This window comes from Orbicella faveolata, unplaced genomic scaffold (assembly GCF_042242905.1).
Source record: "Orbicella faveolata isolate gen_17 unplaced genomic scaffold, um_ofav_v1 contig_13, whole genome shotgun sequence".
In the NCBI taxonomy this organism is placed as follows: Eukaryota; Metazoa; Cnidaria; class Anthozoa; order Scleractinia; family Merulinidae; genus Orbicella; species Orbicella faveolata.
Window position 1 is genome coordinate 19,928,035 of NW_028301540.1, and position 14,841 is coordinate 19,942,875.

The following is a 14,841-nucleotide window of genomic DNA, read 5'->3' on the forward strand; positions in this document are numbered from 1 at the left end:
TTCTTACATAGACGCGTACCAACCAATAACCTCTTATTTAGAGTGGGTCTACAGGGCGATGAAAATTGTAGTTTTTGTCACACCTCTGAGTCAACAATTCATCGTTTTTGGTCATGCCGCCAAACAGCTCACTTTTGGAATAAAGTTACTAAATGGCTGAAAAACTTAAATTTACTTCCTAGAGATTATACTTTGACAAATATTACTGCTTTGAGTCTGAGGCCAGATCTCTCTCAATTTGTGCTTCTTATCAATTACTGCTTTCTCTGAGCAGGATATCATATACGGCTCGCTAAAACAAAAGAAGATCATCCAAATCTTACTCATTTCATGTGCACACTAAAATCACAAAATGAAATAGAAATAAAAAGTGGAGACACAAAGAAATGGAAACCTCTTACAGGATATATGAGGATTTAATTAATATTTTAGATTATACATTCTATACCTATCTGTATTTATCTCCTACCCATTAGTCTATTTCTAATCTTCTGTCAGGTGCATAACTCTTTTTATCTATAATGTACCACATGCCTTTGGTCTGTTTTTGACGTTTCTTTAGTACAACCTCAATCTGTCATGATAATTATCTATTTTTTCTTCTTTTTTTTCTTTGCCCCTTGTCGTCACTGTACTTGTTAGTAGTGTACTGTAAGTCGTGTCGATATTGTAATTTAAATAGTGTAAATAATTAGAACAATTTAATGTAAATAGAGGTAGTGCTGTAAGTAGTCTAAATAGTGTACTGTTCGTAATTGTATTGTAAGCATTGAATTCCTTTGTATTATTGCAAATAAAAAAATAAAAAAATAAAAAAAGAAGCCCAACTTACAATTACAAATTATTTCTTACTACCTATTTTAAACAATGTATCCCATCCATAAAAGTAGCATAACTCTGTAAATATGTATCATTTAAAGATAATCTAGCCGAAAATTTATTAGGTAATAAACATGCGGATGGTTTACTTTGTATCTCTCGAATCAGTGCTAATTTGTGGCCATTGACAGTGTTCACTCGTCTAAGTTTGAATTGAAGTTTGGTGTTCCTCAAGGGTCGTGCCTCGGCTCGCTCCCGTTTTCAATCTACATTAGTCGGCTGTTTACGATTGTTAGTGAACATTTGCCACAAGGTGCACTGTTAGGCTGATGATACTCAACTCGACTTAGCGTTCAAAACAGACGATGAAACTTCCCAGCGGACCCATCTAACTGCGATCACTGCCATGGAAGCAGATGATCAAAGATAAGCTCACGATAAATGATGACAAGACCGATTTTGTTCTGGTTGGTACCAAACAACATCTGGATAAGGTTTATATCCACGCTGTATCGATTGGGAAATCTGTAGTTATGGCTTCAAGTGTCGTCCGAAATCTTGGTTGTCATATTTCTATGAACACAACGTCAACAGGATTTGCAAAACAGCATTTTATTATTCATGCAGTCGGATAATCGTTTGGATGACTGCGGCATGAATGATAAAGAAAATGCTAAGGCTTGAAAATGACTGTCGAACGGTCGAAACGTCTTATTTCACTTATCGTATCTATTGCTTTAGTGTTTTCTTTATCATTCATGCTGCAATTTTCTTGTATTGTTTCTATGTAAATATTTCAGTTTTAGCCAGTATCTCCTTGGCATTCTTATAATCGATTTTAGGGTATTGAGCTGAAAAAATATCACAAGAAATAAATAATACTGCTGTTTTAGAATTGGTACCTCTAGGGGAGGGGGAAAAAATTTCAAGCCATGCCCACAAACCAGGATCTTGGTCCCTCTTAAAGGCTCTTCTCAAAATTTCCGACGAGTACTCTCGTCCTTTTGACACGCGAGTCCCCCTGGGATTTATTCCCAAATTGCACTATATTTTGCCCTAAATCACATCTTTTTCCCAGCCAATGAGAAAGGAACACTAAACCAAAACAACCAGTCAGATTTCAAGGCTGGTTTAAAGTAGTCAATCAAATTGCTGGAAAGCCAGTGCAATTTATTCACATATGGCACTATTTTTTGCTCTAAATTGCATCTTTTTCTGTTTTGCATTCTTCTGTTAAGCTTTTTAAACAAACAAGCTACTGGATCAAGAAAATATTGGTACTGATCAAAATCCTCTAAGTTAGGCGATTAAATTGTGCGATTCCAAAATGGATGCAATAAAGTGGTAATTGAACTTGGTCCGAAATCATTCTTATGATTTCAAATCGAGCCCCTGCTGCGTGCTCTTTCAGTTTTGAAATCACGCAAATGATTCAGTGGCGGGTCCAGACCTTGAGCTAAGGGAGGGGACCCGGTTTTTTTGCTTTCCCTGCTGGCTTTTCTTCCTTCTTCCTTCTTCGTTTTTGTTCACCCAAAATAAGGGGGGGGGGGGGGGGGCAGGCCCCCTGGGCCCCTTACCTAGATCCGCCACTGTGATTTGTATGAGAAATTATTAGAATTTTTACAAAACGCAAGTGAAATTATTTTCTAATTTCATGTGTCAACCATTTGATTACCTTTTAAAATCGTGGGTGAAAAATTATGCTTACAATCGAGGGTTTTTGTAATATCCCTTATATATAATTTCCATTATATCTCTCTGTTAGTATGCACTATGTGACTGGTCAATTTAGCACGCCGTATTTTACCGTACGGCCCACTAAAATCTAAAGCTGTTTTTGTCGTCAAAATGGTTCGTGATTTATCGCCAAGTGTTCTCAATTTTTATAGCAAATAAAAGTTGAAAACTTTCTTTTACTTTAAACAGTGTATCAAAACGTGCTAATGACTTAACAACAATTTGAAATTGCTTTGTTTTGCTTTCGACGTTCGTCAGAAATTTGAAGCCGATCCATGTGAATGGAAATCGTTCTCGAACCAGGCAGACACGCGGTAGGGATACAATAAATATCTTACTAATCCAGTTTTCTCAGTCGGTACTGTACGTTATGCATCCTCGTTTCTTCCCTTTTGATTTATGGTCTGCGCGCTTGGGCCATAAACCTCGGTCCATAATTTACAGTACCGACCTCAAACTCAGTTAGTAAGAGGTATATGTGAAATTATAACATTTAATTAAAAAGCTGAAATTTTGCGCTAAAATTAAAGAGGCATTTTACCACCCATGATATTACAGACCAAATTGTACTCCACTCATTTCAATTTCCATTATTAATGACCATATTTCCTTCAAGTATCACTTGTTTTACCTTTTCTTCTAACAGGCTTTATGTCCTTCCTTTAGCGGATCAGTACTCAGCCCTTTTAAGCTCGAATGAAAGAGAATTCAAAGTAACTTAGAAAATGTAATAAATGACTAGTTACAAACACCCTGCAATGGTTGCTTTACATTGTTATAGACCACTTGAACACAGCAAGGCAACTGCAGATAATAAAGTCAGTCTTGAAAGTCATCAGCAAAATAATCAGGAGGCTGGGCCCATGCATATCCTTTTCTGTGATCTGAGGATGACCTGGAAACAATAGGACTGACAATTATGATAAAACAAAATGTAGTTACACTTAAACCTAGCCTCCCAGGTATGCTAACAAGCACTCTTTTTTCTTCATGACATAGACAAGAGGATGCTTAGACAGCAGGTAAAATTAAATTCTGAACTGGAGCTGTCGGGGTACTATTCGCACTATTTCCCAAGCTAGAAGAATAGGATGTGAGGGTTTTCCACTGAAAATGGAAGACAGTACACTGACGTTTTAAGACTACTTTCTGTTCATATTATTGTGAATGGACCTAAACCCGTCCCTTGTAGTTTAGAATACCGCTGTGCGTCAGGGCATGCGCATCAGTGAATGCAAAGAAAAACTACAAAAGATCTCAATTGTTTTGATCTCAGATGAGACTACGTTGTGTACCCATTGTAAATCGCCTATTCGAACAGAATGGAGTTTGTAACTCTGAATGAAGACTGATTTCTAGCAGGAAGTAGAAGCTATATTGATCCTCTATCTGCAATTCCATTTGGTTTAACATCCTTTAAGCTATGAAATTTTATATCTCTGCATTTTTATCCCACCAGGGTTCAGCATTTCTACTGGGATAGATTAAAACTGCCACCCTTTTTCAGTTGACACAACAGCAATGGAATTAACACACCCAATCATTGGTAACTAAGTTCTTCACATTACACATTACTACAGCAATGCAATAAGCTTATCAAAACACCCTTAATTTAAAACCACAAAATGAGTCGGGGTGTGCTCCATTTTCAACTAGGAAAATAATTTTTTCAAGTTGTAGCTATGGAAGGGACATTCACTCCATCACTCACTCCTTCGCTTCCTGCTAGACATTTTGAACATCCGCTGACTAGTGTTATGGGGCTTTCACAGTCGATTGCACCGTGAAGTCGTATCAAGTTATTTCAGAGGTAGAAGGTGAAACGATTTTTGGATTGTAGAGTAAGACACTATCACCTCAGCGATACCGGTGCTGTGCTCTACCAACTGAGCTGTCAAGCCAACTGGGTTGGAATCCCGTTCAAGCCTGAATTTTTTTCAGGCTTTAATTTCACAGCTGCTTGAGTTGTCTGGTCAAGAGCGATTGAAGCGTTACCCTCAATTTAATTTTGGGACTTCTGCAAACCCCTTGTTTCCATTGATTTCTTGTTTTTGGGAGGCGTGACCGGTCAGATTCAAAGGTCAGACTACAGGGGTTCACAATGTCGATCCTACTTGTAGGTTTCTCCTTGGTTTTGGAAACATTACCTATTCTTCGGTCGGATCAGAAAAATCATCAAGCAGCGCGGGTGGCGGATCAGTTTTTCTCAGTTGTTAGCATGCAAACGAGATTGTTGAGAAAGACGTCAGAGGTGGTGTCTGTTTGGTACAGATTAATGTACATACGTAAACAATGAGGAAATACAGGTTATGACAAAACGTTGTCTCTTTCTGGTCCACGAAAGGATCATAAAGAAAAGACGACTGAAATAAACATCCCAATACATGTAATTGCTGCTATGTCAGGATTGCCAGCAAAAATCTTTCTTGCATTCAATGTTGCCGTTTGAATCACTGCAGGTTGGCGAGCACGTGTGCAAGAGACAGCTGGAAATACGTCTGCGTTCACAGGCTAAGGCATCACAAGTAGAGTATATTTTGGTCTAATTAATGAAGACTAAATAAAACCATTATTCTAACCCGAACTTTCCAAAGTAGTACAGGGAATAATAATGAATCACACTAGTGCTCGAAAAGCAAAGTAGCTCGGAATTGTATTCCTTTCATATTTTCTGCTTCCTATGTATGTGATGTATATAAAGTTAGTCTGTTAGTGATGTAATGTAATGAAATTTGATGTAAGTAAATGTTATTTATACATAAAAGCAATCAGTAAGAAAAACTTGCAATCAAGAAAAGAATACCGGATGAGGCATTGAGCTTCAATCAATCGAAATCAAAGTTCTAAAGAGGACTTCAAATCTCACAAGAAGCAAGAACGCAAAATATGAGCTTCAGCTTATTGCACCTGTCCAGTAGGTATCCTCCTGATTCAGCGAAAACTATACAGGCAACCAAGAATGGGAAATCTACCACGGTCTACTGGAAAATATGAGCCTGAACCTTGTCCCTAATCTGATACAAAGCTGGCCCCTCATTCCCTTATTCTTGATTGTCTCAGGCCTGTTGCTACAAACAGTGAATAAAGAACTATCGGAGGTAAATCCTGAACAAACATGGTGATGAAACACGATACGATTACCTCGCATAATTTGCATGCTTGTTACGGTTCTTACATGATGGATAAGATCTCCTTAGTAGGGCGATCATCGAAACTCAAAAAGCTGTGAAATCAAAGTAGGTGCCAGCCTCCCCTACAACTGCCATTTGAATTTGTAGTCGCTTGCTGTAAGCTCACTGTGAAAATCATTTAAGTAGTGGTAATCGATAAATCAGCGGTTTATATAGCCATGTGCGAGTTTTTATATTTTTCTTAGCCCTGAAAAATTACATCAGTTGGAGGTTGCCAAAGTAATAATCTGAAGGTTGTAAGTTTGAATCCTGATGTAGGACCTTTTTCATCTCATAAGCTAACAGATGGTTTGTATTTATATAGCATAGCCGGGAAAGTCAAAATGTTCATATAAAAAAATGAGAAAGTAGGGAGATCTGAAATAAATTACGAAAAACCTCACGCTTTTTAAGGGTGAATATCTAGCACTGATATTTGATAACGTTTCAGTTAAAAGCTGTCAAAGGAATCAATAGATTGAAATATGCATCCACCTTCATTGTATATCAGATAGGCTCTCAAATTTGGGAGTCATAGTTCGACTCCAAACGCGAAAGATCATTCTATCGCTTTGGCAGTAATTTTGTTCACAATGTTCATGCAAACGTTGCCCCTCCCACAGAATACACTAGCCACAAAAAGTTTACGACCCATGACTGACTGACTGACTGACTGACTGACTGACTGACTGACTGACTGTCTGAGCAAGTGATTTTCTCTCCAACTGCTGTAACTCCCTCTAGCTACAGTATTCCTCGTTAAAAAGACATAAATATGCACCTTGCTAATTTGGTAATGAGAGACTGGTATTGAAAATTGCTTTGGAATCCGTCAATTAAGATTAACTGCACAGGAGGAGTTATGCTATCATTGATAACTTTTGTTGTGGAGGGGGGCGTAAGGGGGGTCCGAAAACCGCAGAAAACAAAAGATATGACAGGCCTACACGGACTCCTCTCGTGAATTGCGATAGCGATGCATTTTAGCCTTCAGTTAAATTTTCGCTCTAACGAGCGTATCTTTTAGAGATTTGCCTCTCTTATATGATATAATCAGAGGTTTAGTATAGATGCTTTTCAGCAACGGCTGGTTTTGTATTACAACCCAGTTATTCATTAAAATTTCTTTTAGGCCACGTACTGCTGGGTGATATGTCGTGACAAATGGCAAAAATTTCGTTTGAGTCTTTCTTCTTTGTTGGAGAGCCAACCTTCTGTCCTCGAAGCGGACTCCTGTTAGGGACCTCTCAATGAAGTTATTAGGATATCCTCGCGCTTTGAGGCGCAGTTTAAAGTTTGAGAGACACCCTTCAAAAGTGGTTTGTGAAGAGTTTGTTCTTAGGAGTAGAGGAGGGAATAACAACAGTACGTCGGGCATACGACATATTTCAAAGCGCGAGGATATCCTAATAACTTCATTGAGAGGTCCCTAACAGGAGTCCGCTTCGAGGACAGAAGGTTGGCTCTCCAACAAAGAAGAAAGACTCAAACGAAAGTTTTGCCATTTGTCACGACATATCACCCAGCAGTACGTGGCCTAAAAGAAATTTTAATGAGTAAATGGGTTGTAAAACAAAACCAGCCGTTGCTGAAAAGCATCCATACTAAACCTCCGATTATATCATATAAGAGAGGCAAACCTCAAAAACATACGCTCGTTAGAGCGAAAATTTAATTGAAGGCTAAAATGCATTGCTATCGCAATTCACGAGAGGAGTCCGTGTAGGCCTGTCATATCTTTTGTTTTCAGAAGACAACGTACAGCCCCATGAAGTGTTCAGTAAAGCAAACGATTGCTGAAGCGTACAACTCTCCAGAAGCGAGTTCTTGCTCCCAGAAGAAATATCGCCGAGCTTCCAATCTCTCCTTGAAGTAACATCGTCTCTTCCCGACCATCCTCATAACCACCTCTTCTTGCTCGGCAGACATTGTCCCACACCAGGCCACGGCAAATACTGAAGGAAATCCGAGAGAAAGATTCCCAGCCCGGAAGGTCAACAAGTCAACGTATCATTGGATATAATTGTTAAACATACCAATTATTAACTTGAAAAAACGGAAATTACAAACAGCAGAGCTTGCTTGCACAACAATGGTCCCTTGCCAAACATAAACAAGAGATCAAAAGTCATCGGAAGCGTCAGGATCCGAGTAATAACTGTCACAACTGGAAAGCGCAGACGGCTGCAGACTCTTTTTTATCGATTACCGCGATCGAAAATTTATGAAAACCTCAAACCGCTTGGTCTTATTAAACCGCAATACCGCAGGTTAAATAAGGATTTCCGCAAAACCGCACCAAAAATAACGCAAAACCGCATCACCGCAAACCCTTACGACCCCCTCGTTGTGCAATAGATCATTTTCATATTCTCCGTATTGGACTGGAAATAGTTTATAACTGAGACTAATGCGGGGAGCCTTTTCAACTACAAATGACATTCATCTCTTTGTAATGATATTCCCCTGCATAACCCTCCATTGCAACCTACAATCGCCGACATAATTAGTTGACACATTGTCTTTCAATAGTACTTTTGGTGCACCAAATAACACGACTCTTTTTACCGCACAATAAACTGTGGAAAAGACCCCACTCCCCCATTCAAGATCACAGCAGTTGCCACACAACATTGTTTGGGGGGGTGAGGGGGGATGAAAGGACAAGCTAGGAGGGAAAAAAGGGATCACAGTGACAAAATACGGGGTTAAAAGGGTGAATGTGTCAACAATTTTGTCGCCGATTGTAGTTCCAGTCCAATACCATGAATGCGAAAATGGCCTACTGAATAGTCCCAAGGACATCTGGCCAGGATTGTAGTACATGGATTTGTATACTACTCAAGACTTACTTTGTTAGGAGCTCTTGCTGGGATGGCAAGAATGGGATTGGCTGGGGAGGTGGTGGTTTGAGTTCTCTCTCAATCTGAAATGACAGCTTTACTGATGGCAGATGGGATTCCCTGCAAATATCAACAGTTAACCTTTTGTACATCACTCAGTCAAGAAGCTCAAGTCTTGGGGAACAAAGCATAAACATAGAATGACAAGCCGTTCATATGAAAATAAATGACAGTAACCAAGTTAATGGGAGGATTAAGGATAATTGTCACTAATTTTGACAAACATTGTCAAAATTAGTGACAGCCTTCAGGATATTTATGCAAGAGGAAGACAATTGTCTCATCACTGCAAAAATATAAACAAACACAAATATCAAAAACCTGTAATACAAAAATGTGACCAATTCACATCCATTTCCCTCAGTCCAAAAGTACTTGATTCCTGCCCGAAACTATACAAGCATTCCCTAAAACACATTAAGAGGCAGCCTCTGTAGAAGGAGTCCACTGCACTTCAGGTCACAAAATAGCGTCCTCTCAAAATAAACTATCAGTAAACTATCTATGTCAAAATATTGTTTTTAAGAGCTTGCAACATTCATACCGAGGCCTTATGAGCAGGCCAGCATCAAGAATTACCAAAATTGATGAGCTTGCTTCTCAAAAACCACAGAGCACAGCCATAAACTATCACTATTCCTAGCTAAAGTCAGATTAGACCTTTTAAAAACGAGAAACACAGCCATATTGCTTTAGATTATGTTTGATGAACCCTTTCACTCCCAAGGGGAAAACCACATGTTATGTAAAACGGCTACTATAGACCCAAACACCACAGATAATATACTGATTATATTACAATATACTGTTTGTGGGATACCATAAATCATACTAAGAGCCAAAGGGGAAGTCGCAGTTTAAATTGAAAAGCATTCAAAACAAAGCAATAAAAACATTGAAAAATCTCTTACTCTTCCTATAGTTAAGCTACACTTCTGAACTATAGCTTAATATGCAGCTCTTCTCAGATACTTGACCTTAAAAATGTGACAGGAAAAGGTTGCAAAAATTGTAGGGGTAACCAGAGTCAAGTGGTCAAGAAGATATGAAGAGACTTAGCTGCATTAATGTGTAACGATTCTTTTGATTCCTAAAGTTAGATTCCTGTGTAGGATGCTTCGCATGCCTAGTGGTAAAATTCCAATTTAAGAATTCTTAGCCTAATGTAAGATTCCCATGAAAGGATTCCTCACATTTCAGCTCCACAGTAAGCATGGCAGCTGTGCAAATGACAGGCTCAAAAAAAAAAAGAAAAAATGAAGGGTCAATTTGCATTTTTCAAGCACGTGCTATATGTCTTGGATTTCACATGGGCTGCAGGGATATTCTCTGACTGAAAAATTCCCTATTCAGTGTGTAAATATTCTACTGTTCATCCCGCTTGATCGGATTAGGACCATCTCAACCAAATATCAGATTAGCTTCACCTTGCTGCATCAGTTATTTCTATTATTTCTTATAACAATGTGCGGGTGGAAACTTCTTTTGATGTGACCTTATATAAAAAATGTCAGCATTATTTTAATTAACTGTTCCCACTAACTGTTATTTGTTCCTGTGGTAGACGTGCCATCTTCAGTTGACATCACCAGCAGTCAGAGCATCCATTGACCATATACTTGATCATGTCCTGATGATCCAATATATTTGTCTGATCAACGACAGTGTGTACTCAACTCCAGAGTGTACAGAAGCTCAACAACAGTAGTTGATAATTAACTTGACTATGTGATACTTTCTTGGGAGGTGTTAAACATTATTCTGGATTGGTGCATTTTGCAGAAGTCCTCCTACAGGGATGAGGCCATTTCCAAAACGGGATTGAGCTTGTAAATACTGCTGGTATGCTTTGTGGGTAGCCTCTTCCAAGCGCTCAGTTTGTTGGGGTGCAGCGCAAAAAAACGGCAAGGCAAAACAGAAGAGAGAAAGGCTTGGTTTGAAGAGCAAACTATTGCCTGTGGGCAACTTAACAAAAGGTTGTTCTGGTATACCAGGATCTAGTATACCCTCTGATAGGTCAAACTTTGACAGGTTTTGTCAACTCTCAAATGACATTGAAAGTGGTATCGCAGCGGTTGAGTCACAATCACCTTTCAAGGATTTGCATTACATCAGGACCTAAAAGGGAAGAATAATTCAACAAGCAACTTTTATCATTTTGCTGACATCAATTAGAGATGGTCTTAAAATTTAGAAATCCCTCCAGAGTAGAACTCTTAGAGGTCAACTTTCAAGAAACATCTTCCAATGAAAATGAGCCACAACAAAGATATCAGATTAGCAAAAGATCGTAATAAGAGGTGTTAAACTCTGTTTGAATGAATAGCCCGACTAAGCTAACCCAGAAAAACCTAGAATTTTGATTTGAGATTTGTAACTTTGCGGTGAGGATTTCTGTGTATTGTTCGGCCTTCTGTTTTGAGTTTTAATAATCACCCAATACACAAAACAAAACAGCAAAAAACATTTCTATAGAATAAAAAGTTATAATTTGGTTAACTTTTAATCCTGGGTTAGCGTTAACCGCCTTCCGAGCAATCCTGCCCTGTTTCCAACAAGTAACCTAATATGAGCCCGCGATCCAATCGCTAATCAGCACTTGGTCAGCGGTCAACTTCAAAAAACACGTGAGGAGCTGTAAACTTGAGCCCGTGATATGGTCACGTGATACTGGTCAGCGGATACCTTGTTTTGACAGGTGTCAATTAATCATAACATGGATGTCCAATATCAACCTATTATTTGGAGTATGGCCGCCATGTTGAGCAACTCCGTCGCCGTCGCCGTCGTGCGTACGCGCCCATGAGCAATACCGCTAGCCATGATAACCATGAGAAAATCAACTCGAGGGTTTCTTTTTCTTTCCTATATGAGTATGGGGCTCCGCTAATATATCAAACATGAGAGACAGTGTTTTATCAGGATATCCAAACATCAAGAGGACAATCTAAAATAAAACACGCAGTGGAGTATTTTTGACAAACTTTGAGGTGTTTGGATAGCCGATGAAACAGTCTAGAGTGTTTTATAAATCTTCTCAATCAAAACAAAAACTAAGGAGTAAATGGAGAACTAAAATTGCCAAATCTATGCTAATTAAGACCCGAGTATCCAAACCTCCTTTACTGTTGTGATTTTGTTTTAACTTGATGAATTATTAATGAGTTTGAGAAAAACGTTTAATGAAGCACGTCTTAAAAATAAATGCACCATAGCCCTTTAGCGTGATGCTGAAAACAATGCTTACAGGCATTCTCTTTCCTTCCTGCGCCGTGCTTCTCCCCTATGTTCTTGTGTGCCATTTTTCATGCTGCGCCCAAACTGACTGAATGCCCTGAAGAGGTTACTTTGTGCCGTTTCCTCCACCCTCTTGCAGACCCAACTGACTCAACATGAAGCCAATAATTCTTCTTTGAGGCTTTGTTTCCTTTTCTTCTTCTTTGACTTCGAAAACCCTCACTGGGTGGTTTTACTGACATCTGATTGGTAGCCGATGACTTCCTTTGCCTTGCCATGTTGACTTTGCATGCTTAAATTTTGCTTGTGGTGAAACACCCATGCCATAATTCTATTCAGACAGGTCCATGAGAAAAACCTTTCTATTTCCTCATTAAAGAGGTTGCTTTGATCATTTGCTTTGTTTGAAAATACTTTAGTGGACGACCCTCTTGACTTGACTATCAGATATCCCGCCAATATCATAGGGTTTTGCACCTGGGTCTCCTTAGGTTACTCGAGAAGGGGGTCCTTGTGACCAGCAATCATTCTTTAGCAGTGCGTCAACTGTCATCCCTCTGGATGCTTTGTCAGCAGGGCTTAGTGATGTTTCAACAAATCACTATTAGGTTCCTGCGGGTTGGTCCAATATCGCAGAAATACAATTGGTGACAAAGATTTGGAATCTCTTGTCCTTGTTCCCTATGCATTGAGTGCTGTCAGTCTGGAAGGCTGAGCTGTCAATGGGCATATTGACTTCTTGTCTGATTATTTCATCTAAACTTGTCGCAAAAAATACTGAGGATGATTCCATTTTTGGAATCACCATTGCTTTTGGGGAAGCGAATCTGGACTTTGCTATAATTAAAATAAGTGGGCTCTACCGATCACATCAATATGTCAGAGATACAAAACTGCTCCACAGCTTTGACTAGAAGCTTCTGAGGAACAGTAAATGCTGTCTTGTTGCATGTCTGAGAACTATGGTCAGGAGTGCTCACCGGAGCCGATATACAAAATATCCGCTCCGCAGGGCTTAGTGCGCTGGCTGGGATTCTTAAGCTTTGGCATGGAACTTGCTGGGAAGCCCGCTTCAAAACAATTGCTTGCTTACTGGTTTATACTCGGAAGCTTATCCTAGCTGGAAAATGCGCATTTTTGGCATGAATCTAGCTGGTAAATTTTAATGTGAGGTTTTCCCTGGTAGACTAGCTCCATTAACAGCCGCCACTCTGGAAAATTAGTCCCGGGAAATTAGCATGCACTCATCAACCGAAGGCATTTTGCGCGAAGAATGGACTCAGGGTGCCGCCTAGTGATATGATCACTTAGGATTCGTCTATCCAGGCATGCGCTGCATCATATTACACAGCAGTTATATGACCCCTGTGTGACAACTGAGCTGTCGACTTTGAAAGCGTAAACGTTGCTATTGCAGGCGCAGTCACGTCCCAACCAAAGCTTTTGGCTACAGCGCTCTACAGAGTCAGGAACGGTTTCTTAATAAGAGAGTTGATTTTATTTCAACAAGGTAAGTTTCCTGTGCTTTCTCGTGTCTGTTAGCTGTGTAGTTTCAGACCTACTCTGCTATTCTGTATTTGCCGTTATTGTTCTGACCAAGTTGGATAACAATTAATTTTATGTGCATTATCCCCGGGCATTATCTTCTTGGTGTGCTTTCCGTTTAGACAACCAGATCTTCTTTGTTGTTTAACACATGTCGAAAATTCTTGATTTACTTATTCAGATGTTTACAATTTTGTTTCAGCAATCGTCAGAATCGTTTCGTGTAATGCAGCTAAAGACCATTTACTGAGGTATCTCAGTCTTGTGAGCTGTTGTATGTCTTTCGTGCAATAGTACCGGGAATAGTATCGTCTTTGACAAATGCTTATGCGCGCCGTCTACTTTAGATGTAACATGTTTACTTGTATAGCTAATAAGCTTATATACACTTAGTATTTAAATTTAAATCAAATTCTAGGCACAAGTATTCTCATCATATCGTGAACATTTCATCTGAGTGTGTGCTTACCATACATCGACAGACAGACAGACCAGGACATTTAAACAAAAGTCGCGGATTGTAGTTGTTTTGTTTTTCGCTATATCGTTTTTGGGCTATTGATACTGTTATATTTATGATACTGCTATATTTATGGAAAATGGAACAGTTCGTTCTGCTCGGAATTTTTAGAATAATGGTAATGTGGCAGAAACTTTAAGAGAACGAAATCTTATTATCTGAACTTATGAGCTGTTGTTTCCTTTGATTTTACACTTCTTCCGAAAAGATATTCCACCGTTCCCTTGGGTGTCCCTGATGTTAACGAAATTTACGTCTTGAAGTCTCAAGGGTGGAATTCTGTGAGCGACTTTCGTGCTTCATTTCTATGATTTCCAATCAGGTTATTCTTAGTTTAATAGCGCGCGCGAATATATGTATGTATATTTTATTTGTATGAGTTCGGCTTGAACGCGTCCCAAGAAAGGAGACAAACAAGGTTTTATATGTAGCTTAACATTCCGTTGTTTCTACATTCATAAAGCTTGTTTTAAGAAAAAGGTAACTTGAATTTCCAGGGTTACAAACGATGCAATTTTTTGGCATTTGTATTTTCATGCAATTTTGACGCAAATACCGAAAGAACTGTATCGCGATGCAAAGCAGCGAAATTTTATCGCGTGTGCCATAGTTTCTTCAGCGGCGCGTGACGCCAGAATAACAGTCCATTTTTTTAGGCTTGCCATAAGTCGACTCTTTCTTGAAGCGGAACAAGTGTAACTGCGAGAAGTCTTCTTGTTCCACCAACACGCACGAGTTGAAATTTAATTTATTTAACATTGGCGCGAAAATATGGTTGCCCACCGATGACCAGATATGATGACCTTGCCTCGAAAAAACACTCTCTCAGGCCACCCCGTCCTAAATACGAAATAACTGAAGCATGTTTGATTAACATGATACTGGGTTAACTTTCATACTAGTACGAACG

At 39.2% G+C, this 14,841-nt stretch overlaps 1 protein-coding gene across 4 annotated transcripts in view; it reads right to left on the reverse strand.

Annotated features, from left to right (window-relative positions):
- Positions 1-397: 397 nt before the first annotated feature.
- LOC110053986 (transcriptional repressor NF-X1-like) overlaps positions 398-14,841 on the reverse strand; it is a 217,835-nt gene continuing 203,391 nt past the window's right edge. For 3 of the 4 annotated variants that reach the window (XM_089284973.1, XM_089284971.1, XM_089284972.1), the window contains 2 exons: positions 8,579-8,689; positions 398-3,451 (listed from right to left, as the gene is read on the reverse strand). In XM_089284973.1, coding sequence (XP_089141099.1) covers positions 3,376-3,451; positions 8,579-8,689 — 187 coding nt within the window. In that variant the 3' untranslated portion in view covers positions 398-3,375. The remainder of the gene's footprint in view (positions 3,452-8,578; positions 8,690-14,841) is intronic. The other variant, XM_089284975.1, reaches the window with a different exon arrangement.